This window comes from Phalaenopsis equestris, unplaced genomic scaffold (genome assembly GCF_001263595.1).
Source record: "Phalaenopsis equestris unplaced genomic scaffold, ASM126359v1 Scaffold000694, whole genome shotgun sequence".
Lineage (NCBI taxonomy): Eukaryota > Viridiplantae > Streptophyta > Magnoliopsida > Asparagales > Orchidaceae > Phalaenopsis > Phalaenopsis equestris.
In genome coordinates, this window is record NW_018165134.1 from 247,798 (window position 1) to 274,264 (window position 26,467).

At 38.7% G+C, this 26,467-nt stretch overlaps 1 protein-coding gene across 3 annotated transcripts in view; it reads left to right on the forward strand.

The window, feature by feature from the left end:
• Positions 1-19,665, forward strand: part of LOC110030286 (probable galactinol--sucrose galactosyltransferase 2) — a 52,827-nt gene extending 33,162 nt beyond the window's left edge. For all 3 annotated transcript variants that reach the window (XM_020732926.1, XM_020732927.1, XM_020732928.1), the window contains 2 exons: positions 15,936-16,024; positions 19,184-19,665. In XM_020732926.1, the coding sequence (XP_020588585.1) occupies positions 15,936-16,024; positions 19,184-19,465 (371 nt within the window). In that variant the 3' untranslated portion in view covers positions 19,466-19,665. The remainder of the gene's footprint in view (positions 1-15,935; positions 16,025-19,183) is intronic.
• Positions 19,666-26,467: the final 6,802 nt, after the last annotated feature.

Genomic DNA, 26,467 nt, shown 5'->3' on the forward strand with positions numbered 1-26,467 from the left:
GTCGCTTCCAGGGGACGCCCTAGCACTTACACAATGATCAAAAGGATTCATGTCATGATTTTTTCGACAAGTTCTACGCTGGCTGTCGACTACCTAACGCAACCCTCCATTTTTCGCATCCGGGCTTGGGACCGGCAACGACAGTGTTGAAATCCTTTTAATTGTTAAAAAATAAAAAAAAATAAGAGATACACAGTTCGGTCATCGACACTTCTGTCGAATACCACTCTCTAAGTATAGACTTATTTATCAAAGGTTAATTGGCTAATGCTAACTTAACATTTAGTCTCTTGTGTAGGGATGGTCAGGGTTGGTTTCCTTTTATAGCCCTGGCAGAACGAGATTCGTGGTGGCCATCTCATAATTGCTCCTCCGATCCTGATACGAAAAATCTCTAAAAGACTCGTACTCTGGATATTTCCTTGTATTTAGAAGACCACACGAACCAAGCATTCACACCTAAAATGACTAGACCCTCCCAACTTTTTAGGTAAACCGTGTTATGGTAAGATATTGTTCTTGTTTTCCAATGCAAGTCATGTTAGGCACTTCTTTGGGACCGTTGTTTAAAACGGGAAAATTAACCTCAATGCTCAAGCAATAAAAAGCCCTAAGGTAAAAAACCATTTCCCTGAGTAAATGCCTAGTCTTAGGGAATAGACTCCCCCTCTAAGCGAGAGATGTAGTGAGTAGAGAGTTAGTCATCCCTAAGATGAGTCTCGGTGGATTCCACATGAGGACAGTGATGAGATCCGCTGAGTACCCCTCATGAAAGGTCTGATCCACTCTAGGCGATGACTTACCTTGAGAATGCAAGAGCTTAGCCCATGGGTTGGTAAGATTTGTGTCGAAGGATCTCTAAAGAATCACATCTAAATGTTCACGTATGCGTCTAAATCTAAAAGGTTGACTCCCTCCTCTGTTCGACAAGAACAGCTCATGGAGTTAGAGTCTTCTCTAGAGCGAGTCTCGCCGCATGCATCATAAGGAAAGTGATGAGATCCACTTAATGTGCCTCATAGAAGATCAAACCCACTATAAGACGATGACCAAATACGAGAAGACAAGACCGAAACATGACTTGAGAAAGGAAATGGTCAACTGATTAAAAACTAACCATGACAATAAATATCTATTCAACAATCAAAAACCAAAATTCATTACAATGCTAGAATCAACACAGACACTATATATATATTCCTAATTGTCAGAAGATCCCTCATGGTCACCTCCGAGTCTTTGTAATTTATATAAATCATCAATAGATGGGTCCAAATAGTTTTTATCTATCGCCATCCGCATGATGAGCTTAGCATTCTGCTCAAGTTTGCTCATCATTAACTCTCATATTTGGGTATATTCGGGCATATTGGGAAGCTCTTCTAGGAATTCTTCTTTCGTCTTCCTATCATTCAAGGATTCTTCCAATTTGATAATCCTGGATCTTAGAGCAAATTGATTCTTGGTCTCTTGCCCAAGGAGAATTGATTTCACATTCAGAGCTACTTCTAAGTCCTCATCGTTTTTCGAAGCTCTTCATTTTTAATTTTATATTGTAACGATTTTGAGGCAATCTTCTCATTCTCCTCCTATAGCTTCACTCTATCCGAGGACATTTCTCGAACTGAGAAGCGACTTGGTGCCTCTCTTCTGAAAACTTCTTAACTTTGCCTCAAAGGGTTTATTCTTCACTTTCTCTACCTCGTAAGCTAACTGTAATCCTGGGCATTTGCGGACTAAATGATGATGGGACTGACATATCATGAAAGTGGTATGTCAGGAATTCACCATATGCTCAATGATGGGAAGGTGTGGCAGGCGCCAAGCAACCTGCTTTTGCTCAACTAGCAAGGGGGAGTGAATTAACGATCCCATCTTATATGGGATCTCAGAAAATTTTCTTCGGCCATCCAGTCCTTCGACAAATCTACTATGGCCCTTAATTTTATCTTGATTAACAAGGCATACTTCTCCCTTCATATTGAATTCCTCCCACTTCGCCACTTCGGATAACAAAAGAGCAGGATTCAAGGGGGAAGTGATTACGGCTGAATCCACCCTATGATGTTTCAACGTAGGTACTATCGAGGGAGATGAAAGGGGAGCTTCTTCTCTCACCACTCATTTTCCCTTATTTCTCTGAGGGCAGGGGCTTGAGGCTGGCATTATAGTTATGGTCTCGACACCATCGATGCTTCGGCGGCGCGGCGGCCTTTGCCCTTCCACGAGAAAATTTTTTGTAAAGGGTGTAGACACTGGCCTAGTCTCCTCATTCTCCTCGCCCTTGCTTACAATAGCAACTACTCCTGTGCTCTGAGCAGCGTCGGACGGGGGTTTCTTGCTCCCCTCCAAGGGCTTCGAATGCTTCAATCTCTTTCTGTTATAGCCAATGGAGGCCTCACATTTTGCCCTAGGATGAAAAACAACAAACTCGTAAAAGTTGAGTAGAGAAAAAAAAAAGCAAATGGTCTAGTAAAAGGACTTACTACGAAGTATTTTGTCAAGAACCTTGAGCATGGTAAACTACCTCACATCTAATTTCTATCCCTACAGAATTTGGAAGATGAAGCGATTATCATCAGACAAGTCGAACTTGGGGAATGAGGGAAACAGACCCGTGAAATTTGGCTTATCAGGAATATCCCATTTCTCCTTCACAAAGAAGAATTTTTTCTTCCACAAATTGACTTTATTCTCCAACCCCGCGAAGGTTATTAATGATGAAGAGAATATCAATGTCCCGTCCTTGTATTCCGTAGGAGTAATTATCAATCAAAACAACTCAATCAACTAGGATAGTTTATGCCATCAAAGGAATACAATGAATGACATGATAAAGGAAATGGGTTAAGGCGAATCTGCACTAAAATTAATCCGTAGAAACGCAAAATCTCCTCCATTTCCTGACATATTGGCAGGAGCAAATCTAAACAAAGCTGATCATAAAAACAATACATTTTACTTGCTACGGGAGAATTTAAAGCCTCATCTTCTAAGGCCTCCCGACGTGTGATTTTTGGGTCAAAAAAAAACTGTGCATGAGTAGTCATAAACACCGCAGTCTTAAACTTAGACCCCTACCAAAGTCATTCGACATGAATTTGTCCCCAATCTCTCTCAACTTCTTAGTCGCCATCACAAAGAAACAAACCCTAGTGAAAATGCAAAGTTTCCTCTCGAAGAAAAGGGGGCAGAGTCGGGATTTGAAAAGGAGCAAAGAAAAGAACAACTCTCAGTTGAGGTTGCAAGAAGGTATATATATATATATATATATATATATTACAAAACATGAAACTGAGTATATATGATTATAGGTGCGCAACTGGTGGTATGTTTATTGACAGTTTCGACGTAAGTACCCTCGGTCACAGGTTCAATTCCATCTGGCTCGAAAGCGTATATGGGGTGGACATACACATGCTGATGTTCATTTTCTTAGGAAAAAAAATATAATAACAATAATAGATAAAACAAAAGAAAGCGTCGAGAGGGGAAAGGAGGATACATTACTTCCATTTTGAGGAAAAAATTTCCATACAGAGTCCGGACACAGCTCTGCGTCCAGACTCTAATAAAATCTTGTCACGTGTATCTGACTGAGCCCACCTAAAAAATGACGAAGAGACACTTATTGAAGTGTTACTGCAAAAAACTTCAATAACACTCCAATACTACCAGTATCGCAGTTTTGCTTCAATAACCCAACCAAACAACTCGAATAACATCACAATAATATTGAAATAACACGGGTGATCAGCGCCAATAGCGCTGCCCAGAGGACCACGTAAATAGGACCGCTGTAAAACCACAATAACTCTCTCAAAACAACTCCAATAACACCACAATAACACCGTAATAACACTCATGAAATGAGTGTTATTTGAAGTCAAGAAATAAGTTTTCAACAGGTGGCATGAAAGTTTGGTTTTTGTCTTTCAGTCTCTGTTATATACGTTAGTTAGAAACTACTCTATCTCATGAAATCTCGTAAGAGAATCTAGAAGTTGATTTTCTTTCTCTAGCTCCTTGCCCCGCTGCGCGCCTTCTTTCTCAGTTGAAAGAGAGTAGAGAAAAGAGAATCTCCTTTCAGTCGAGCGACTTGACTTTCAGGAAATCTCGTATCTCAAGAGAGATTGATTTCTGTATTCAATCTTTCTTTTCTCTGGCTAGGCTATGATCTTTCTTCTCTACGTAATTCCATCAGACAGACGAGCAACCTGGCACTGTGTTGAACATCTAGAGCCGGACCGGAATGGCAGCGCATGTCCAGCTCAAGCCCGGATCTCAACATCTCCCTCATTTGTAATGAATCCAGGGGGAACTCAATCACCTTTCAGTCTTTTATCAATATCAATGTGACCTCGGTGACCGGGCCGGACTCCGGCTAAATACGACCGGGACAGCATGAAATCGGAGCTTAACCCGACTCTAAGGAGGCCAAGCATTCTGAGCGTAGGAAGGAGGCATTCTACTTGCTCACCATGTCGGCCGATAGGCGAAGATAGCTTGCTTCCAAGCCAGATAAGGATCAACAGAAGCAGCGATTGGAGCGGGCAATAGGCCGTAGGATTGGCAAATGACCGACCGACGAACGTTCAGACCGGACGTCAAGTCTCAAAATCTCTTGCCTTCGGGGCGGGGCCGGGCTTCTCACAAAGAACCGCAACATGTAAAGGGAGGTATCCAAGCTCGCGTCTGGCCATCTTCTTGGCTGCTGGATCGGGCGGGAGATATGGTATCCGTAGATGAAAGACCGGTTATGCATTCAGTACCATCGACTTTTCTAGCAAAAGTCAATCCAGTCGGAAAGGCACTAAGAATTGCGGTGACGAAGACGAAAATGTTGATTTTTCAAGCAGCGGATGAGAGAACACTGTTGACTCTTGTTACAACGGTAAGGAGAACTCTTAACAAAGAGTAGGCTTACACCGGTGACTTTCACACTAACCTACTCTCGAGGTTCCAGAGTGTGAAGTTCAGCCAAAGAGGGTTGACAGTTGAGATTAGGTGATAAGGGATTGTTCAACGCTCTCAAGCTAAGATGAAATCGATTGAGAGAAATGAACGAGGTTCTGGAGTGAACTCTTAGACTCGAAAAAGGAAAGTTGTTAGTCAGAAATTTCCCTATTATTTCCCTATTAGTAAAGAGAGGTTGATCGCCGTCTTTCTTAGTTCGTGATGAGACTCCGATCTCAGGCTCTGAAAGCAGCACTCGTACTCTCACCCATGTGAAAGAAAAGGATGAATTGACGACTACCGAATGCTTGACATCAGAATGTCAGACTCTCAAAATTGACTACTCCCAGAATTTCTTTCAACGAGCTTGAGGGATGTCTAGGATTCCTTGTTGATCCTGATCGCTAAGCTAACACGGTGAGAGCGCTCCCTCTCAGAAAGGAAGAATGCTCCAGCTCGGGAGGGAATTTGAGACGGAAAGAAGAGATTTTCGAAAAAAAAACAAATGAAAAAGCAGTGATACAGGAAGCAGTTTCCAGTGGAACTCTTGACCGAAGAGCCTGACTACCAGAGCTAGTAAGCTAGCGGGAGAGCTCAGCTCCTAAGAGAAGCTGATGAAGAGCTACTATCAGAGGGATTACAACCCTTTCCGACAGACTCATTAAGCGAAGTGCAATCTTAGCACCGCATCTATCGACCGGGCTAACTGCCGCCCCCCCCGGTTGACTCCCGTTTCTCGATAGACTTCTTTTGCATGGGCCTCTTCCTTTCTTTAAGTCTCTCAATGGAATTTCCTTTCGACTTTCTCTTTCTAGCAACTACCACCCACTACATCAGTCTAGTTTCAGAGCAACAGCTAGCTTTCTTTCCTCAACCAGAGGTGCGAAGCGAAACAAAAACCATGTGGCGCACCCGGAACAGCATCCATGAAAAGAAAGCGGAAGCCCCCATTCCCCAATTTCTGAACTGATTGCGCCTATGAAACACTAATAAATTCCTACTCTATTTGGGCATACTCTTGATCTGTATTCTCATTATACGAAAACGAAAGAAAGGCTAAGTCAGTAGAGTAGCGGAGCTAAGAAATAGATCACTGAAACAGTCTTCATTCGCACCTTACTTGATGAATTCCTTCCACCCGAAGCCCCTGCTGCCTGCCTGGGATGAGCGTCCTCTGATCTAAATACGAGCTCCTATTTGCTTTCTGGCAATGAGCTAGCTTAACCCTGATTGCTTAAGGCTTAATACAGTAATGTTGGATCTCCTATTCGTACTGCTACCAGGAAGAGAAAGACTGATTGCGACAGCTCAACCGGATGAGACATCTCTGATTTACAGAACTGTGCCAACGTGTGCCTACATTGTGAGTCTATTTGATTGACCAATTCCGGGAAGAGAGATTTATTGAATAGAAAGAATGAAACCAGTACTAGCTTATTGCCAATCGTGCTTCTTACGAACTCCGCCAACCCCAGACGAGGATATTGATTGAGCCGCCCCTAACCCCGCACCTCCTGCCTCTCCTCCACCTACTTCTTGTGCCGACTTCGCCAGTCTCGCGGGTACTAATTTCCTTCTGCTTCGTGCGCCGGGCCTGTTACCACTAGATTGTTTACTCCTCTTTCCCAGATTTCTCATACTGTTAGATTAGCCGACCTGTATACCAACAAGAGCAAAAAGAGTCACATGTACCGCGTGCGCCGCAAGAGTCCCAACAGCGGATTTGTTATTGACATACTACATGTTCCCATGTCAGCCGCCGCCTGTCACTCCTCGTGAACCTAACAAAACAACTGAACCAAGCTACAAATGAGTGCCTAGCGCAAGTTCTTATTCCAAGCACCAACAAGCCGATGTACGTACAAGTGAAAGACCAGACCAATGAACTGAAAGACCGCCTTTCCTGCGTGTGCGTGCCTTTGACTCCTCTACTTCATGGACTCTTTCATTTCGAAACTACTGAGTTCTCATTTATCTTTCGTCAATTGAAAGTGCAGTGATGTATGCAGCTAAGGCATCCATGACCACTCCTGTATGGTGAAGTGTGAGTTGACGAATTCTTTCATAGGTCGTTTATATAGCAAACCTTTCAATGTACATGTATGCTACGCACCTTTCCTTTTTTTGTACTTTTTTCCGAGATCTAGGCCCTATTGAGTAATGGGGAACGAGCCAAGCAACATCATACGCTTTGAAGGGGTTTCGTTCGATTGCTCTTCGCTAAAGAGTGAATGTTACCACTTTGAGCTGATGTCACACTCGAGTACTTCGTACCGATTCCATCTAGGTGTGTTGTGTTTCTTTCTAGGGTAAAGGCGCTAGAACGGACAGCATACAGTCAATTTCCTGCCCATATACCTCTTCGACGCATCAGCATCTGTTGGAAACAACGATGTCTCATATTCCTTTTTCATAGAATGACCTGTTGGCGAATCCTCCTAAGTGGAATTTTCCTCCCCGGTGGAATTGAAACCCCTCCTTGCGAAGAGGTCCCACCCTCATCAAGTGCTACTTCAAAGCAGGAGCTTTCTTCTTGATCTCATTCACACGTGAGAGTTTCTCTCAATTGGTTTTGTGCTCCATTTTCGCTTGGGAAAGATTGGCAGAAAGAAGGGCATGCTGGTATGCTAAAAAAAATGTATTAGATGGATAGTCCTCGAAAAGAAGATATCGAAATAGAGCTTCCCGAAACCATTGGTTGGGACGTTTCTAGTGATCAAGGCCTTCTAGCGCCTTCAACTTCGCAAAGGAAGCCTTTCTCTGCATATGTCTGACATTGAGTGTGTTAATACGAGATGGTGGGTTGGGTTAGGCCGAGCCTGGTTTGGTTAGGACAATCAGGGAAATGTTGGTCAGAAAACTCTAAATAGATAGGGAAAACCGCCCCGGAAGGTGTATCAAAAAGGACAACATCAGGTGAGCCTAATTTGAACTTCTTTATTGAGTAGTGAACTCCTCTTCCGAAGCTTGAGCCGAGCCTCCACCTATTGAAAAAGTTCCCCGACTCAACGGATTATTATGCCCCTGAAAGAACTGATCTTGATCTTGGAGCCTTTTTTTCGGCGTCTGCTTCAAAGGATACTCCTGGTACTAGCGCCTTTTCTTTTTTTCTCATCGATCGACACAGCCTGAAATATTCCCAGAAAAAGAAAATCTCCAAGTTATGCATTTTAGCTTTGGCCTCATTTCTAGATCCGGGATCATCTGGGTCATACGTTCGTTCAATTTCTGGTTTACTTACATTAAGGACAGATTCTGTAGCGAAGACTTGTGATCTCACTCATTATGGCTGGGCTCTCTTTCTGATGCGAATTCGGGTGGGTGTCTGAGAATAGGTTGAAGGTAATTCAATCTCACGGACCTGCGTGAGATTCTCTTTTCTTTAGATGTACGATGTACATTTCTTGTCAAACAATACGTACACACGTGTGAGATATGTACACTCGAGACCTATGCGGGTTTCTCCTTAATACGCCCCCTCAAACGCAACTGTCCATCTTGAATGCCGAAGACAGCGAACGAATCCTCGTATGCCTCAGAGGATCTATTCTAAAAAGCGATATTGGCGAAGCAGTGGTTAAATTTAGTGTTCCTGTCACCTTATGATTTGAGTGGGGTGCTATACCATAACATTACTGAGATAGGGCTCGACTTCCTATTCTCTCTTGTCTAGGTGAGCACGCATAACACTACGTGCCTCTTCTTCGAAGTCTTGGATCCATTGTTGCTCTTCGACCTCTATTCTAGCGCCTCCTCTTCTTTTTCCTCCCTTGCAGCACTCCAAGCAAAGCAGTTGCGCGCGGAGTCTGCTCCAGATCACTAACTGAACATAGGTTTTGATATCCATTGACTCTGAAGAGACGTTTCGATTTCTTAGAATCATGATTTGAGCTTGAACCCGCTCCCGCTTTGGAATGAGTTGGAGCGTTGGAATTTAGGGTTCCAATATTGATCTTTGAATTGCATGAGGAATCATAACTATTTATCTTTTCGAACGTCATCTTTAAGCCTCAACAGTCTCCTTTGATGCGGACAGAGTCCTGGTTGGAATTTTCCATCATTTTAAGTCACGAGCAAAATATATGTGTTTCCTCCGGTCTGGGGACATCTTGCCTGGAACCTCATTCTTCTTTAAAGATGAAGGGAATATCACTAACCCATTCCTGGGGTTTTACATGGAACAGATGACAGAATAAGTTGGTAGACCAAGACAACACTTTTTCTCTTGCATACATGATCGCCGCCGTCACGCTAACTATAACATTGGAAACCGAAGAAATTGAAGAGATCTGCCAACTCCGAACACAATGGAAATTGTAAAACAGACCGAACTGTTCAAGAAATATATAAATCTTGTAATCATACTCTGTACGAGACGTCTCTCCCTTCCTTGCTTCTCTTAATATGACTGAATCATCAAAAACATAATGGGATTGTACCCATGCCACATCCACACCTAGCCTGTGGCAGAATAGTTGCTTCCCTCTCCAAGCCAGACGTCATTGAATACCTTTCGACAAATAATAGAAAGAAAACTAAAATACGAAAAAAGTATCAAACATAACAAAGGGACAAATATGACTTGCTATTATAAAGCAAAAGAAGCACAATAGACTCAGATTTCAAAATAAAATTCACATTGAAATATAAGGAGGTGAAAAGACAGTCCCTACTATGGAAATTACAGACGTCAGGAATTACATAATCAATAGTTTTATTTCACTCAAATCAGGAGAATACAAATAAAGAACATCAAGAGAACGCCTAAAAATAGGGAAGAGATAATCACTATTTTGTTGTCTTCCGTGCTAATCACCCCAGTATTTATAAAGCGTCGGCGGACCATCCTGCCACCGATTAGGAGATTATCTAGGCACTTGAGCTCCACTCTCCGCCGGAGGATCACCATCTCGGCCTTCAAGCCTTCAATTTCCTCCTCAAGACGGTGGTAAAGTCTGGATCCTTTATCTATTGCATGGCGTATTTCAACCATCTCCCTCTCAAATATCAACCATTGTTGCTTGATACTCCGAGCAATTTTCCTATCAAGATCCGCTCTTTATTCCTGAAGCTGCAGAGAAAAGAGCAGGTCCCTATTGCTCGTTTCGTTAACTCTCAACTCGGCAATATACATTCGGGCTTCGACATGTGGAGCATCCAAGGGAGGAATGTGAGCTTAAAAAATTCCATGATCCGCTGGTAACGTTGCCAAATCAACTATTGTTTGAAACTTGCCCCAACAACTATCATAACAGGGTCGGTCGAACCCTCTGAAGGTAATATTGTGGTCTCTTCTGAAGGGAAATCGGGTTCATTGCTCACTCTCGTCACCTACTCTTCTGACACTAGGAGATCGATAACTTTTGTTCCGTTCAAATCTATCCCTTCCATGTTCTGTCCTGCAGATGTACCCGACAATTTATAAGAAAGACTAAAAAAGAGGAGGAAAAGGAGCGACAATAATATCTGCATAGGAATAGCTCCTTCAGGAAAGCCCTCCACAGCTTCACACATTGGGAAGACTTTGATAGAAAGCTCAGTCTTAGAATCTTTACCTTCGCCCACACTTTGGTTCCCGATCCCAAAATCGAGCTTTCATCCGACTCAATAGTAACCTGCATACGAACCCCGCAGACGAAGAAATATCCGCCCGATTGTTCAAATTTAACAATACTTTTGCAGGAGTGTCTCCTTCAATTCCTTCTTTCACTTTCAAGATTCTTTTCGCAAAGTGGATCCTGCCTTTTTCTTGGCTATCGTTTATCTTCCCAGTGACGGATCAACACTGCAACATTGTTCATCGAGTAAGGGACCTTCATTTCACAAAATAACAGTACCAGTCGCCCTCGCTCCTACAGATCGAGAATCCCTCTAACTAGAAAGCATATAATCAACTCTTGGTACTTTTTTTGCCCTTATATAAATACGAGGGAAGTTCAATCACCATAATCATCTATAAGTTAATATTTTAATACGTGTCTTTTAAAAGGCCATATACAAACCCTTGTATTTGACACAGGGTAAAGAAATGACAAGGGTAAAAAAGGAACAATGACCTCTAGCAAAAATGGAGAAAAACTGAACTTACGATTGACATTTACTGATAAGATAAGTTGGGCTGAGTGGATTTCTTCATATGCCCAAGCTCGTGCCCCCGAGGTTAAGTAGATTCCTAAGCCACTAGGCGATTTCTCTAAGACTACTACTTGTATAACAAAACATGGTGAAAGCTATCAGGAGAAGGATAGTGCTTGGAATGTCGATTAGTGAGTTTAATTAAGTAAAATAGGGCTTAAACCCTCGTAGGATAGGCGATAAGGGTTAACAGTTCATATTGAAAAATTCATTTATGGATCCCACTCTATCTTCATCGCGAGAGTCTTAATGGTCAACCAACTAACAAAAACCTCTTTTCATTCCCTCATCCTTCTCACAGAACATTGCAAGCATTTAATCAAAGGGTTGAGGGAATCAAGAAACAAATTGTATATTCAAATATTGGCTTTCGAACCCATCACTTTTTTGCTTAAAGAACCAGACTGCCGATCATTCGAACATATCAGACCGGTCTCTAAATTTATTATTATTATTATTTCCTAGTAGATCCACTTATTGAAAAAATCACTTCTTCGGTCGTCTGAAGTACTTCGATCCAGCTGGAAATGATGTCTGGTCAATAATAAATGCATTTGACAATTTCTAAGGAAGAATACACATACCTAGACAAAGGACACTTATCACCTCACTGACATCAAGTTGCTCCACTGGGCAGGTATCTTGTCCTCATTAAAATCCTTTCTCACATCAAGGCGAGGGAGAGAATCTTTTTTATCGGTGAAAAAAGCTCAAGGCAGAGGAGGATTCTCTTCCGCTAGGACCTTTTTCCCCTTTTTTTCTATTTTTCTCTTTGGATATGGGAGAATTTCAAAATCTTATACCCGATTGTGTGATATCACGACTTTATCCTGTTGGGACCTTTTTCCATTTTTTTTTTTATTTTTTCAGGAGCATTTCAGGATCTTATATTGGATTATGTGATATCACGAATAATACAAGACCCTACATCTCAAAAAGGGATTCAACAATATACATACATATATATATATATATACACACACACATACATATATATATATATATGAACTTATTGCATAAATTTTCTCCGTGTGTGTGTGTGTGTTTTTTTGAAATTGAAAAGATACATAGAGGTTGTATGAGAGGACCCAAAAAAAGGTGCTCTACCCATACGATACATCAGACACTAGCATCCTAAAAGGATGAAACATAGATAAAAAAATATAAACAAAAAAAAACAAAACTTGCAGGAAATAAACTGCTAGGCACGAGCCAGCTTAGGCTTGCGTCTGCCTCTGGTTCTAGGAGAGGAGACAGCTAACGAATTGTTGAGTGTCGTTCCATTATCCAAAATTACTAGAGTATCATCCATTAAGTTCCCAAGTTGGGGTGTGCCTCCATTCTTCTTTTTCTTTCTAAATGTGTATACCTGTCATTCCTCATCCGTAGACTGTCTCATCTGATCGGTGTGGTCAACAGTTTGTTGGGCATATAGGAGAGAATGAGTCCCCAGCTCTTGACTAGCAGTAACAACATTCTGATTCTGAAGAGATGTCAAGCATGTCTCTTCAACACCTGATGCATTATGGGGATGTGGAGCTTCAATAGTATCATGATTATTGGACCCAAGTAAACTATATGCCAATATATCAGTCGGAAGAACATAGACAGTATTGTCTCCGGTAGTGGGAGGGGGAGGTGGCATCGTGTCAATCGGTGTTTCAATAGTCTGTGGAATGCACTTAGGAGCGGTGGAGGGACATGTATGAAGTGGAGCGGATCCAGAAGCGTTTTTACTTGAAGGTTTTAAATTCGATTGCAACTGATAACATTGAGATGGAGAATGCCCAAACATACGGCAGTGGGTAATAAAGTGATATCTGTTCAAGTTCTGCTTGCTGCCAAAATCCCTGATGTTGTGTGTCAATCCATATTTCTCTGGGAAAAGGTAAAGTAATATCCCTTTCTATCAAAATTCTGGCTTCTGAAGGCCGAGTCAGATTCATTGTAGGTGTGTCAGCTTTGAGGGGTTTACCGTATACCATCGCTAAAGCGAAGAGAAGCTCTTGATAAAAAATGTGGATCTTTAAATCTGGGAAGCGCAGGGAGGTTCAGTACGAAGGTTAAAATCCACCGTCCATTTTAAAACCTTCATCACCTGGTTTTCTATTCAAAGAACTCTTCTCACAAACAAATGGGTGTAGTTTTCGTCATTTGATAATTGAATAAGAATGTGACGATCATCCAATTTACCGATCTTCCAACCCCCTTTCATTTTTATTTGCTCAAAGTCCTTTCGAATTAGCTCAAGTCTAGGGTTTCCATAAAGAAACTTACCTACTAAGAACAGTCGACAGGGCGCATCTAGGATGGAGATCTCTCCCTCAGAGAAAGATTGCAAGTTTGTCATTTTTACGGGAAGCTTTTTTGAGAAATCTGGTTTCAATGCCAAGAGCAAAATTGTCGTGGTATCATTGCGGAAACATATTCGAAAGAGGGGTGGTGACGGGGTTATCACTGGCAATGGCAGTGGCGTATGTGTGTGTGTGTGTGTGTGTGTGTGTTTGTATATATATATATGCATACGAATGTGTGTCTGTTTGTATACGTATGTATTTGTATGTATCTATATCTATCTATATGTATGTGTATGTATATGTATGTATTTGTATACTGTATCTGTATGTATTTATGTACATATATAAAGACATTTTTTTTATTTTTGCTACAACCGCTTCGTCTCAAATCTAGGACGTGCCCTAGAAACTTGAGAGTTAGCCGCTTGATTGAAGGAAAAAATATTACATCAGTATTACACACATAGAGTAACGTGCGTAGCCAATGAAATCACGTCACGAGAACCCATGCTACAGAAAGAAAAAAACGGCGCAGTAACACGAGGAATATTCTCCCCCTTCATGTTATTCATGTGTTATTGTGTGTTATTCATGTGTTACTGATGTGTTATTGTGTTATTATAACACCAAAAATATTCTCAGGACATAATAACACATGAACAACACACAATAACACCAGAATAACACGGGGAATATTCCCGACAGAGAAAAAATGACACGGTAACTCGTGGGAATATTCTCCCCCGTGTTAATCATGTGGTGTTATTGTGTGTTATTCATGTGTTATTGATGTGTTATTGTGTTATTATAACACCGAGAATATTGTCATGACACAATAACACATGAATAACACCGGGGAGAATATTCTCTGTGTTACTGCGCCGTTTTTTTTTTCTATCGCGTGGAGTGTCGTGACGTGATTCCATTAGCTACGCACGTTATTCTACATGTGCAGTGCTGATGTAATATTTTTTTCTGATTAAAGGCCTTTCTTTCATGATTGGCGAGACTTCTACAGCATAATAAATAAAAAATTTACATGATAAACAGATTAGTATAATTAGAATGAAGATTTAGTACATCAGTCATAATTTTATTGAGCTATGATATTATAATTACTAGTTAAAAGTCTTAGAAGATTAAGTGATACTCCTATGGAGATTTAAAATTCACGAATCTACTAAGCAAACGAATTGGGATATTGATTGGGTAGTAGGAAGTTCATCAGATCATTTATGATCTTAATTTGGTATCATATCGTGAAAGGCCAAAGTGTTCATATTCATTGAAGTCTTAATAATCTGATTTCTTTGGATTCTCGTAGGGCACATTTAAATTGAAGAAGATATCACCAGAACTTCGTAGGCATAATCAGATCGTCAATAAGACATCATGTGAAGGAGATCAAAGATCTAAAAGTTAGCATGCTGATTGAATTATAGATTATAATAGAATAAGAGTGAATTTGACTTTCCTTAAATTCGTTTGAATAAGTTCTATTTGAATTTGAATTCTTATTATCATAATTCCTTATCAATTAGTTCAAGCTTATTTAGTTTGTTATAGTAGATAAAGTTTTTCCCTCCTTGTGGAGTTTGTTTAGGAAAAGATAAAAAACACACCTTTTTAACCATATGTAAAGTGGCATGAATATAAAAATAAAAGTTTGAGTTAGATATTTAAATATATATGATTTATGGTATGTACTCTTCCTGAATGACTGCAATACTCTTATCTATGGATATAAAAGGCCCTCCGGTTTGCATTCTCATGCAAATTCAGTCATTTCAAAACTCTGGCCTGCCATGTTCTTAGATGCTAAGAGATCAATGATTCCTGATTAGGAACTTTCTATAGTTCCCCAAATCAAGTTTGAGTTGATAGGACCACCTGATTCATCGGCCAAGTTCTTCACAAGCACAAATACTATCTACAGTAATATTGTTTTGACGCGCTGGTGTGGTCCTGGCTCTAAATGATCCGCATCTGCACCTCTCTCTGGGCACAAGGGATGTAACCTGTAAAAGGGGCATTTACATACATACCACACTTCTTATGTTTTTACATATATACACCTAAGTATTCATATTTACAAGCATACCACTCAAATCTTTAAGATCACATTAAAAATACCATCATCATTTTATTTTGTAAAGATAAATATAACTTTGCACGCATAGGTTTATGACACCAGTGTGTTATAAGTGTAAATATCAAACTTTACGGATATGTAAATACAAAAGAATTGTGTGGTATGTATGAAAATTTCATAACACTTCAACATAAACAAGATGAAGCATTCAGTCGCTTTAGCTAACAACTGCAGATGGCTTTTTCAACCTTGTATTTCAGTTTCTCTTGGAAATAATTCGTGGAAATGAGGCTAATCAGAGGCTCGTTAAAGCTTTTCTACATAAACTGATACTGACTGATTTTAATTGGTTTTAATGGAATATGCTCTGTTCGGAGTATATTAATGTGCTTGCTTGTTCTATCTATAATAAAGATTTTGCTAACAAATCCTACTCCGTCCTCTTTCTCTTACAGGTTCTCTTTCTAGATTGCCAAAAAATGGGACATTTGGTGTATCACTGAAGGTCCTCCAATGTGAAGTTTTCACCATATCTCCAATCAAAGTTAGTTCATCCAACTTTTCATCAAGGCAAAAATTCACTTGTCATTTTTCATATAGATATTCATATTCTGATAAGGCCAAAGTACACGATTGGTAAGCAATGCTTAAATATCAGAATTAAAGCTGATTTGATGACTCTTAAGTCCTTTGCAAAAACATCATGGAAGGTTTATATACATGTCACTCAATTCTTATGTATTTACATATCTAGCACCTAAACTTCAATTTTTACATCTATGCCACCTTACCTCTTCATGAAAAGGTGTATTTCACTTTTTAAAAGTTAAAATAGTGATCTTTTTTTTGCTATGAAATACTTGGGTTCTATAAATTTAAAAAGCAAAGTTTAAGTTTTAGATATGTAAATACGTAAGAATTGGGTGGTATGTAATAACAGCAATGGCATGGGGAATGCTGGCGAGGGAATTGCTGGATTGGTTGCCCTGTGGAGTTGCAGTGGCATGGGGAATGTCGAGGAGGAATTGGTATGTATTGCTGGTGTTACAGGAGTGTGGGATAGAGAAGTGATTGTGATAGAAGGTGAGGTAGCTGGAGTGGTAGATGGCGGGACGAGGACTATTTGGTGGATTTGTGTGTAGGATTAGTAGGGGTGGTGGATGTATTGTGAGTGAGGTTTTTGAATGGAAAAGAGTTTTCATGGAATATGCGTGCCTTGATATTATAATTTTGTCTGATGCATGATTATAATATTTGAAGCCTTTATGTTGGGGGGAATAGTCAAGGAAAACGCACGGAGTGGAACGAGGTGCTAATTTATGAGATTTCGTATGCTTGAGCTATGGGTAACAAGAACAACCGAACACTCTTAGATGGGAGTAAGTTGGAGATCGTTGATGTAGTTGTTCATAGGGACAAAATTATTATCCTTGGAAGGCATACAATTAATTTGGTATAGTGTTGTTTGAAGTGCGTTAATCCAAAAATTAAATAGAACGGAGGCATCATAGAGAAGTGTTCTTGTTGTTTCAATTAGGTGACGATGCTTGCGTTCGACAACACCATTTTCTTCGGGTGTATAGGGGCAGAGAATTGATGAAGAATTGCTTCTTGGGATAGGAAAGAATGAAGGGTGGCATTATTTTATTCTCCACCTCAATTGGAGCGAAGCATACTAATGGTTGTTTTAAATAGAGTTTGAATCATTTTTATGAAGAGAATACATTTGAGTGGTTTCAACTTTATGGTGCATGGGAAATAACCAACAAAACTTGGAGTAATCATCAATAAAGAGAACGTAATATCTATATCCTTGATTAGAGAAAATTGGAGAGGGTCTCCTTTCATCTGAGTGAATAAGTTGAAAAGATAAATAAAAATGTGAGACATTGAGAGAAAATGTAATTTGTGACTCTTGTTACAATTACAACATTCACATGACAATGACTTTGTTGAAATTACAAGAGATGGATTTTTCTTGGAGATGTGATGGACGGTGTCCGCATGAGGGTGGCAAACGCTTGTGCCATATGAGTGGATTGGTGATGGTTGTAACGAAGGATTTATGAGATGCTTCCAAGCGAGAAGTGGGAGTCGAAGGTTGGATTGGGTACAGTCTGTTCGATCTGATGCTCCAAAGTATTGTCTGATTTGTCTGAGGATCAAATATGTGGAAACCAGTAGAGTTAAAGGTAATGGAAAGATTATTATCAGCGATTAATTTTTGTACAGAGAGAAGGTTGATTATGAGAAATGGAGTGCGAAATGTTGTAGAGTTTAAGCTTACGCTCGGGCGTCGGGAGGATGTCGTTACCGTAGTGGTGAACTAAGACAAATTAACCATTTCTTACCAGTATTTGTCCCGCTCCGGTGGCCGGCTGTTTGAAGATGGTTGAAATCAGATGCTAGGTGAGTTGTTGCGCCGGTATCAAGAACCTGGGGTGTGGTCGAAGCTTGTAAGGCTCGGTTGGATGGCACATAGTCGAGGTTCTGGCGGTGTCAACAGGTTGTTCTTGAGTGACCTGTTTTATGACGAATTTAACAAATAATAGAGGAGTTGGGTTGAGATTTCTGCTGATTGGACTGTTGATTCCTGCCTCGACAGCGAGATGTATTTTAGTTGCGGTCGCGTGGAGCTGCGAGAGCAAGCTGCGGGTTAGGCACAGGTTCAGCCTTGAGTGTATCATTAAGTTGGTTGATCCCTTCACTACATAATAGTGAGTAGAAGCTGTCTAAGTCCATCGGTTGCATTTGGGTTCAGATGGCTGTTTTAAATGATTGATATTGCGCTGGCAGTCCATTAAAGTGTATACAAGATCACATCCTCATTGTCTAAGGCCTCCGGCGGCGGATACGTTATCGACCACCGTTTTGATTTTGGCGAGATATTGTGTTATGGATAGGGTATTCATCGTCATAGTGTGGAGCTCATTTTGAGTTGGATTTAGCCGAGATCTATTGGTAGGTTGGAGGCGCTTGGAGATCGTCAGCCATACTTCTGCGGTGAACATTTTGACAACTAGGGCTTTCCTTAGAGGACAATTGTCAGAAGAGAGCTGAGTGTGAGCAATATTTTTGGTATTACTCGTCAGAAATTTAAGATTTGGTGGAATATCAGCAATACAGCTTCCTTGTTCATCTTCGGTGGAGAGGTTGCCATGTGTTTCAGAGGATTTTGAGGTTGCCATTGCGTAGCTTGTAGTGTTTGGTTGTGAGAAAAGACATTGCAGAGCTTGTAGTGTTCGGTTGTGAGGGAAGATTGAAGATCGTTGGAGCACAAGAAGCTCTGGTACCATAATAACAGTAGCAGAAGAATAAAGTGAATATAGCGACAGAACAAAGATTGGAGAATACATATTACATTGCATATGAATAAGAGAAGCGAATTAAACCTTGTTACACAGAAGACTGTTACATATACAGGAGAAGGCAGAAGTAATATTCTCTGCAGGAGGTGGTTAGGATATTTTATGCGTGTTCTGTGAATGATGGGAGAGAGTGGTGGTCCTACTTGTGGCTGGTAATGAGAGGCCTTACCCGAATAACGAAATAGACAATACTAATATTTGTATGTATGTGAATGCCCCAACCATTAAATACATGGTGTTTTAATGTAATGAGCACAAGTAAGTTGTTAGACCTTTCGGTATTGATTTTTTGGTTAATTTCATTAGCGTTAATTTGTCGTGGCACTCCTTAACAGGTATATGACAAAAATGTGGAATTTGCCCCTATTGGATTAATTCAAATGTATAATTCTGGTGGAGCTGTGGAAGATATTGATCCCTCTAATAAGAATTCTGATATGGTGTTACATATAGAAGGCAGAGGATCTGGAATTTTTGGTGCATATTCAAGCAGGCAACCTAAATCTTGCATGTTGAATTCAAGACAGGAAGAGTTCAAATTCAGCATTGCTGACAGTTTTTTGACTCTGAATATTCCTACAGGGGCTCATTCTTGGGAGTTGGACTTATTTTTTTAAGTTTGAACTTTAAATCTTTGGAATCTGTCTGGTCTTTTTCTCAGGATTGCACTGATGAAATATAGCCAACATGGGCATTAGAGATCCTGAGAAAGCCAATAAATGTTTATTCATGTTATTCATGGATATTATTATGTCATTAAATTCTACAATATAACTTCTAAAATAATTATAAATGAACTTTATATGCCTCATAATAATGGCCAAAATTTTATTTTTGATTGAAATACTTTTGTTGCCATATAAAATTATTAGTCATAACTCCTGAATAAAGAGGCACATGAACTTCCATACAACAATGATGTTTGAACATCTCTTTTAGCAGCACCTTCTCTCTCTAACTGTTGAAGTTTGTGTGTTCAATTTGTGATATAGCTTGAGTGATAGTTTCTATATTTCAATCATGTTTTGTTTGATGCTGTTGATGTTGTATTTTTTGGTCATTATGATTTGAAATGTATGTAATGTTCGAGAGTTGTAAGCTATATTAAAAGTAGATTTGATTAAAAGCGCATAAATACATTTAGAGAGTAGCTAGCCAAAATGATGTGTCTAGACAACAATAGAAAGTCAAGTCAAGGTGCCAAACTACTTGTAAAAAGTTTTTTTTTTTTTTTTTTTTTTTTTTTTTTTTTTAACTATCAAAAATTAAAATTTTAAATATTTAAAAAACAAAAAATGATTTTTATGAAATAAATTTTGGAAAAGCCAAATTTTAGGTAATATTGTCGAAACTTAACTGACTGAGTGAATTGTCCAATTGCATCCATCGGAGTGTGTCTCACTAAGAGAAATTATAAAAAAGATCGAGAGTTCAAAGATTTATCCTACTAAAGATTCTTAGATCATTTGGGTGAAGAGATTTTAAATGTACAAAATTTGGGATGCATTTAGGGTCCAATTATCCAATTGGGCTAATTCAATCAAAATAAGAGTCACTTTAACTTAATTATTATATATATAACTTATCTAAGTTCAATATATAATTAATTTAATCAAAATATGCCAACCTAGTTAAAATGGTTGAGTGGATCTTATAGAATCCAAATGGGATATGTTGGCTCAATTGGAATCAAATGGCTTAATTAAGAGGTAATTGCATTAACCTAATACAATAAGGATACACTCATATGAATTAGAATGATAGGTTGAGGTGAAATTTATCAAATTGGCCAATTTAGCCCTATAGATTCAATTGGGTTAATTTAGGATGTTTGAACGTATTATCCAATTTAGGCTTAGTGAAATGTCAATTAATAAAGCTCATGTCATCTTAGTATAAACAATTAAGTGTAATTTTTAAAATTTTCTTGGCTAAATTTTGTTGAATGAGTCAAATTTGTTAAACTATGCTACCTGACAAAATGTGTCAACACAAGCTAGGTGAGCTAATTAACTTATTTGGGGACTAACTAGGTCTATTTCTTATAAGAAGACCTCTTTAAGGTCATGTATTTAATAATTTTTTTTCAATTTAAGGGTTTTAATTAGAGTCAAATAGTTATATTTATGTTAAATCAAATAGAAGTGCCAAATCAAGTCTCACCAAGAGACTATTTGTATATATTCATTCAATTGAAAGGGATTTTCAAAATTAATTTATTCAATTCCATAATTTAGATTTAATTGAATTATTTGGATCCTATTGATTCAAGAGGTCTTAATCTGGCCCATTAATTATTTTTACCACATTCATTTATGATTTGAGTATTTACACCCTACAAAAAAGATTTAGCCAATTGACTAGATCAATTAATTTTAAAATTTAGGAGATATTTAGGTTAGATTGAATTTTGATCAAGCTAGTGATTAAATGTTAAATTTAAATAATCCATTAATCAATTATAATGTGCTAACATGTGATTGAACTCATGAAAAAACTAATGATTTAAATGAGTTAAGTTCATAAAAAAGAAATGGCTTGTATCTAAGAATGGAAAGAGCATCGCCTTATACCCTCACACATTAGTGATGATGGGTCAAATGTCACTTTAATAGTAGTCGTATCAACCACATAAACAACTATGATGTGATAATAATCATACTTATTACATAATATTTTTCAAATAAATGTGCATAAAAATTGATAATAATTGTATTCTTTCTATAAGAATCAATCACGTCCCAGTCATACAAATTTTTTTGCCTACCCTTCATGAAAATAATTATAATATGGATTGGTGATAAGCTTACTCTTTGTTCAAAATGTAGAAAGAAAGAGATTGAGAGAGAGATTTAAGTTTTAAATAACCCTTGTACACATTCTTCTACCTTAATTTCTTAGAGTTGATAAATAACATTTTATTAAAATTTCATGAAACGGGAGTAAATTTAGATGATAGTTAATGAGAGGGTTTTCCTCTTTTTTCACAAAGAAAAAAAGTGGAAGAAATTTTCTCCTCCCATGTTGTGGGACTAATCTCATGCACCACCCAAAATGGGTTATAAACATGCACTAAGTTGGTGAAATCATGCAAAAAAATAGGCAGATTTAAGGAAATGTATATTAATAATAATCTATTTTGGTTTTACAACACTATATAAATTTGTTTTAAGTGAACCACTAGTTCTTTAAAACATGATACTAACTAAGTAAATTATTTTAAATTTATATGTCTATTTTGGCAAATTGATAAGGTTTATAACAATTCACTGACTTAATACTGTTGAAATCATATTTTATTCTTTGATGGGTTCATGTGTCCACTATACATCTTAGAAGATTTTTTATCTAAATGATCATATATGACATTTAAAAAAAAAACATACTTTCTCAAGAAGAATAAATATTACCTAAGAAATGGACCTAATAATTTAGATGATGAAAATCTCTTAAGACTCATGGGTTTATATGAGCCAAATTTTTCTCATGCATATTAAGTGTAAGATAAAGTTTATTTTATTATGAGATTTAGTACCCCTACGAGAGCAGATCCTTACAATTAATAACATTTATAAAGCTTTGAACTTTAGAGAAAACTCTTAATTAAAATATAGACATATATTACTCAGATTTCAAGGTTTAAATTTCAAAGTTGAGATTTCAAAAGTGATAAAGAGATCCAAGTTTGGAGCTGGAAGCATTAAGCTCAAAAGATGGGGCCTAAAATCCAATAAAGATGTGTCGTGGAAAGGCCCAAGAGAAGGGATTTGACTATCCTATGGAGGACTATTTACCCAAAAGATTTAGATTTGTTGATGATTGAAGAACTTTAAATTGAAGTCAACTGTAGTATAAAAAGAGTTTAAGATATATTGGATGGATTTGATTGATTGAAAAGTTTGAATTTGGGTTAGTTTGAGTTGAATGTGATTCCTAAACTAAATAGAAGAGTTAAGTAGGAAAGATTTCTAGATGGAAGTGTAAGTCCTAATAGCCTACAGTCTATAAGGAACCTACAAGTGTGTACTAATCTAAAATTTGGGAATAACTCCCTTGGTCAAGATGCCTATGACTTTCCATCAACCCATGTATGTTGGTATCCTTGGGCTATTAACCAACAAAATAATAGGAGATGTTTCTTATTGCTATAGTCATGGCTTAAGGTAGAACGATATATTATTAAGTGGTTTGGAGTACCTTCGTCAGTAACCATGAGTTACTTCTTCCTAGAGTATGCCCATAGTTTGAGGGGTATGACATTTATTTTATAGGCCCTATTCCTTAATTCTATCTATTGGGTACCTAGTATTCTAACCCAGGCTTCTAGAGTGGACTATTTTAGTGTGTAGACCTTAGTTTTCTCTTACATTTTTTAATCTAGGGACAACAGTTTAGATCTAACCTAGGTTGTGGTTGTAAAAATTAGAGTTAGCAGGGTTTAGATATTTTTTGTTGTTTGATATTTAACCCATGATTTGTTTGATTCCTAAAGTCTTTATAGGTTTAAAGTTTTGCATTTAACATATTTTAATAAAATATTCACAAGAAGAACCTACATGAGAGGTTCCCCTCGTTTTCTTTTAGCCTCTTTTTTTGTTACATGCAGAAAAACTATGAAGAGCTTGAAACATGATTGAAATATACATAAAATATGAAACATGAATTGGATTATACGTGAGGGCTACATACACTATACATGACTTGAATTAAACATGAAACATGAATTAGGTTAGGCTTGGGACTAGGGCTAGGGTTGGTTTATCCAAGGTTAGCTTAGGCTAGCTGAGGTTAGCTAGGTCTAGCTGAGGTTAGCTAGGTCTAGTTAAGGTTGGTTGTGTTGGGTTTAGGTTGGATTAATTGGATTAGGTTAAGCTAGGCTGGGCTCGGTTGGGTTGGGGCTAGGACGATCTCAGTTTCGTTAGGTTGTGTTAGATTGGGCTTGATTGGATTGGGTTTTGCTCGAGCTAGGTTAGGCTAAGTTGGGGTAAGTTGGGTCGAGCTATGTTAGGCTAGCTTGAATCGTGCTAGAGTGTGGTATGTTGAGCTAGGTTGGGTTAGGTCGGGCTAGGTTGGTCTAGGTTGGGTCAGGTTGAGGGGGCTAAGTTTGGGTTAGGTTGGGCTAGGTTGGGTTAGTTCGGGCTAAGTAGGCTAGGTTAGGGCTGTTAAAAAAGCTCGTTGTTCGCGAACAGTTCGTGTTCGGCTCGTTAAGTAACTTGTTTTCAGCTCGTTCGTTAAGTAAACGAGCCAAACATGAACAACTCTTTGTTCGCTCGTGTTCGGCTCGTTTTAGCTCGAAATTAAAAAAATGAGCAAAACACAAACAACTCTTTGTTCGCTCGTGTTCGGCTCGTTTTAGCTCGAAATTAAAAAAAAATTATATAATTACTTATATAATAATATATTACACATATTATTTATATAATAATATATTATTTATATTTATATTTATGTTTAAATCGTAACTGCTCTTGTGGCAAAGTGGTTATGCGCCTTGTTTTGCATATATTTGATCCAGGTTCGAATCTATCACTCTACATCTATTTTTTCAGTTTAATTTTAACAAGTCAATTTCGAGCCGAACACGGACACGAATATATAAATCAAGCTGAACACGAACACACTGTTCACGAGCTGGTTTCGAATACGAGCCGATTTCGAATACGAGCAATTTTGAATGAGCCAAGCTTGAGCTTGCTCGTTTACAACCCTAGGCTAGGTTGATCTAGGTTGGGTCAGGTTAGGTTAGATTGGGTTAGTTTGGATCAGGTTGGTTTAAGCTAGGCTGTGTTAGGTTGGGTTAGGTCAAGTTAGGTTAGGTTTGGGTCAAGTTGGGTTCATGTTAGGTTCAACTCAGATTGGGTTTAGTTCAGGTTCAATTTGGGTCATGTTTGGGTCTAGTTAGGTTCAGGTCAGGTTTGGTTTGGTCATGTTAGGGTTAGGTTGGGTTTTAATCAGGTTCATGTCATGTTGGAGCTTGAGTCAGATCGGGTTCAGGCAAGTTGGGTTCAGGTCGGGTTAGAGTCAGATGGGGTTTGGGTTAAGTTTGGTTCGAGCTAACCTATGGCTGGCCCAAACCCTAGATTAACCTAATTACTTTATTTAATTAATTTACTTATATATAGGAGGAAAGAGACGTACTGGAGGAGGAGAGCCAATCAGAGCACCGTCGGAGAGGAGAAGGGAGGAGGAGAGGAAGAGGTGCCCCCAAAAATGTGGAGAGAATGGGGCTATTTGTAGGCATCAGAAGTGGAAGAGTCGGTGGCGCGAGCAGTTGCCTCATATGGATTTACCTTGAAGACTGCCGATTGAGAAGAGAGATGGTCAAGCATTCCTCAATAGTTGCAGCTCCCATGAATCACTAGGCAGCGAAGTGGCACGACGAATGTCCATTGGGCTCGAACAAGAAGCCTAATAGTGTAGTCACGTTGATCAAGGTCGAGGCGGTATGTGTTTGCACCCTGGGAGCACACATGAGTGCAATGGTGTGGCACTCTAAGGTACAAGGGCACGTGTGCGAAAGCAACACACGCACACACGTAGGGAGCGTGAGAACAGAAACACTGCATGCGTGTGCGAAAAAATGTTGGGGTAGGATAGCGCAAGTGTAAATGCAGGAGCGCGCATATGAGCATGAACAAGCGTGGGTGGAGGGGTGCCTGGGAACTGGAGTGTTCGAATGCACGCATGTGTAGACATGCTCGCACATGTATAGATAAGCACGGGCGCACGCATGCCACCGATGTCCTCGAGTGTGCCTGAAGGCTAATAAATTTAAGAATTTTGGCCAAAATGACAACCTTGGTCCATTCTAAAAGAAATAAACCCAAGGAATTCAGTGATGGAGTTGATTTAGGTCAAAACAACCCCCAAGAAGAGAAAATTGTGGGTTTCACCCCATGAAAACTAAGATTTTGGGCAAAAGCTCAAATAAAATTCAAATTGGCCAATTTTGTTGTTCGTAGCTCAATTTGATTATATTTTGAATTTGGAGATGATTTGAGCTCATTTCAAGGGTAAAATCATAATTATTGTAGACTAAGTGAGCCTCAAGACGGAGTCCAATTTAGGCGTGGAGGGCAAATTTTAAAGATTTAGACGATCCAAACACATTCGCCGACAAAACAACACTCCATTTGAAAGTTTTTATGTGGGACAGTTTCATGCCTGAAAGCTTGACACCCAAAACTTTATGTAAAAAGTGGTCTGATAGCTACCAAAACTTATTTTGTGCTATTCATACATTGATAATGAACCAAATATAGGTCATAGCATGAAATTCCAAACATTACAATGATTTGTGTAGAAAATGATAATTTTGGAGCATAAAATTAATAATTTCAAAATAATACCTGGTCGAGCTGCATTTTAGTCCAGCACTTCCTGAGCTAATGTTGAAGGTAGCAACACCTTATAAATTTAGCATTGAACTTTTAAAATTAGCAATGTGTTATATATTATCTTGGTTCTAAATTTCTTTTCAAACATTGTATATGATATCTTTGTGAGCTTACATTTACTATATTAATCAATCCTTTATTGTTTGATTTTAAGGCTATTAACATTTGATTGAATAAATTTATTGATTTTATTTAATAAGGACTATAAAAAAATAATATAAT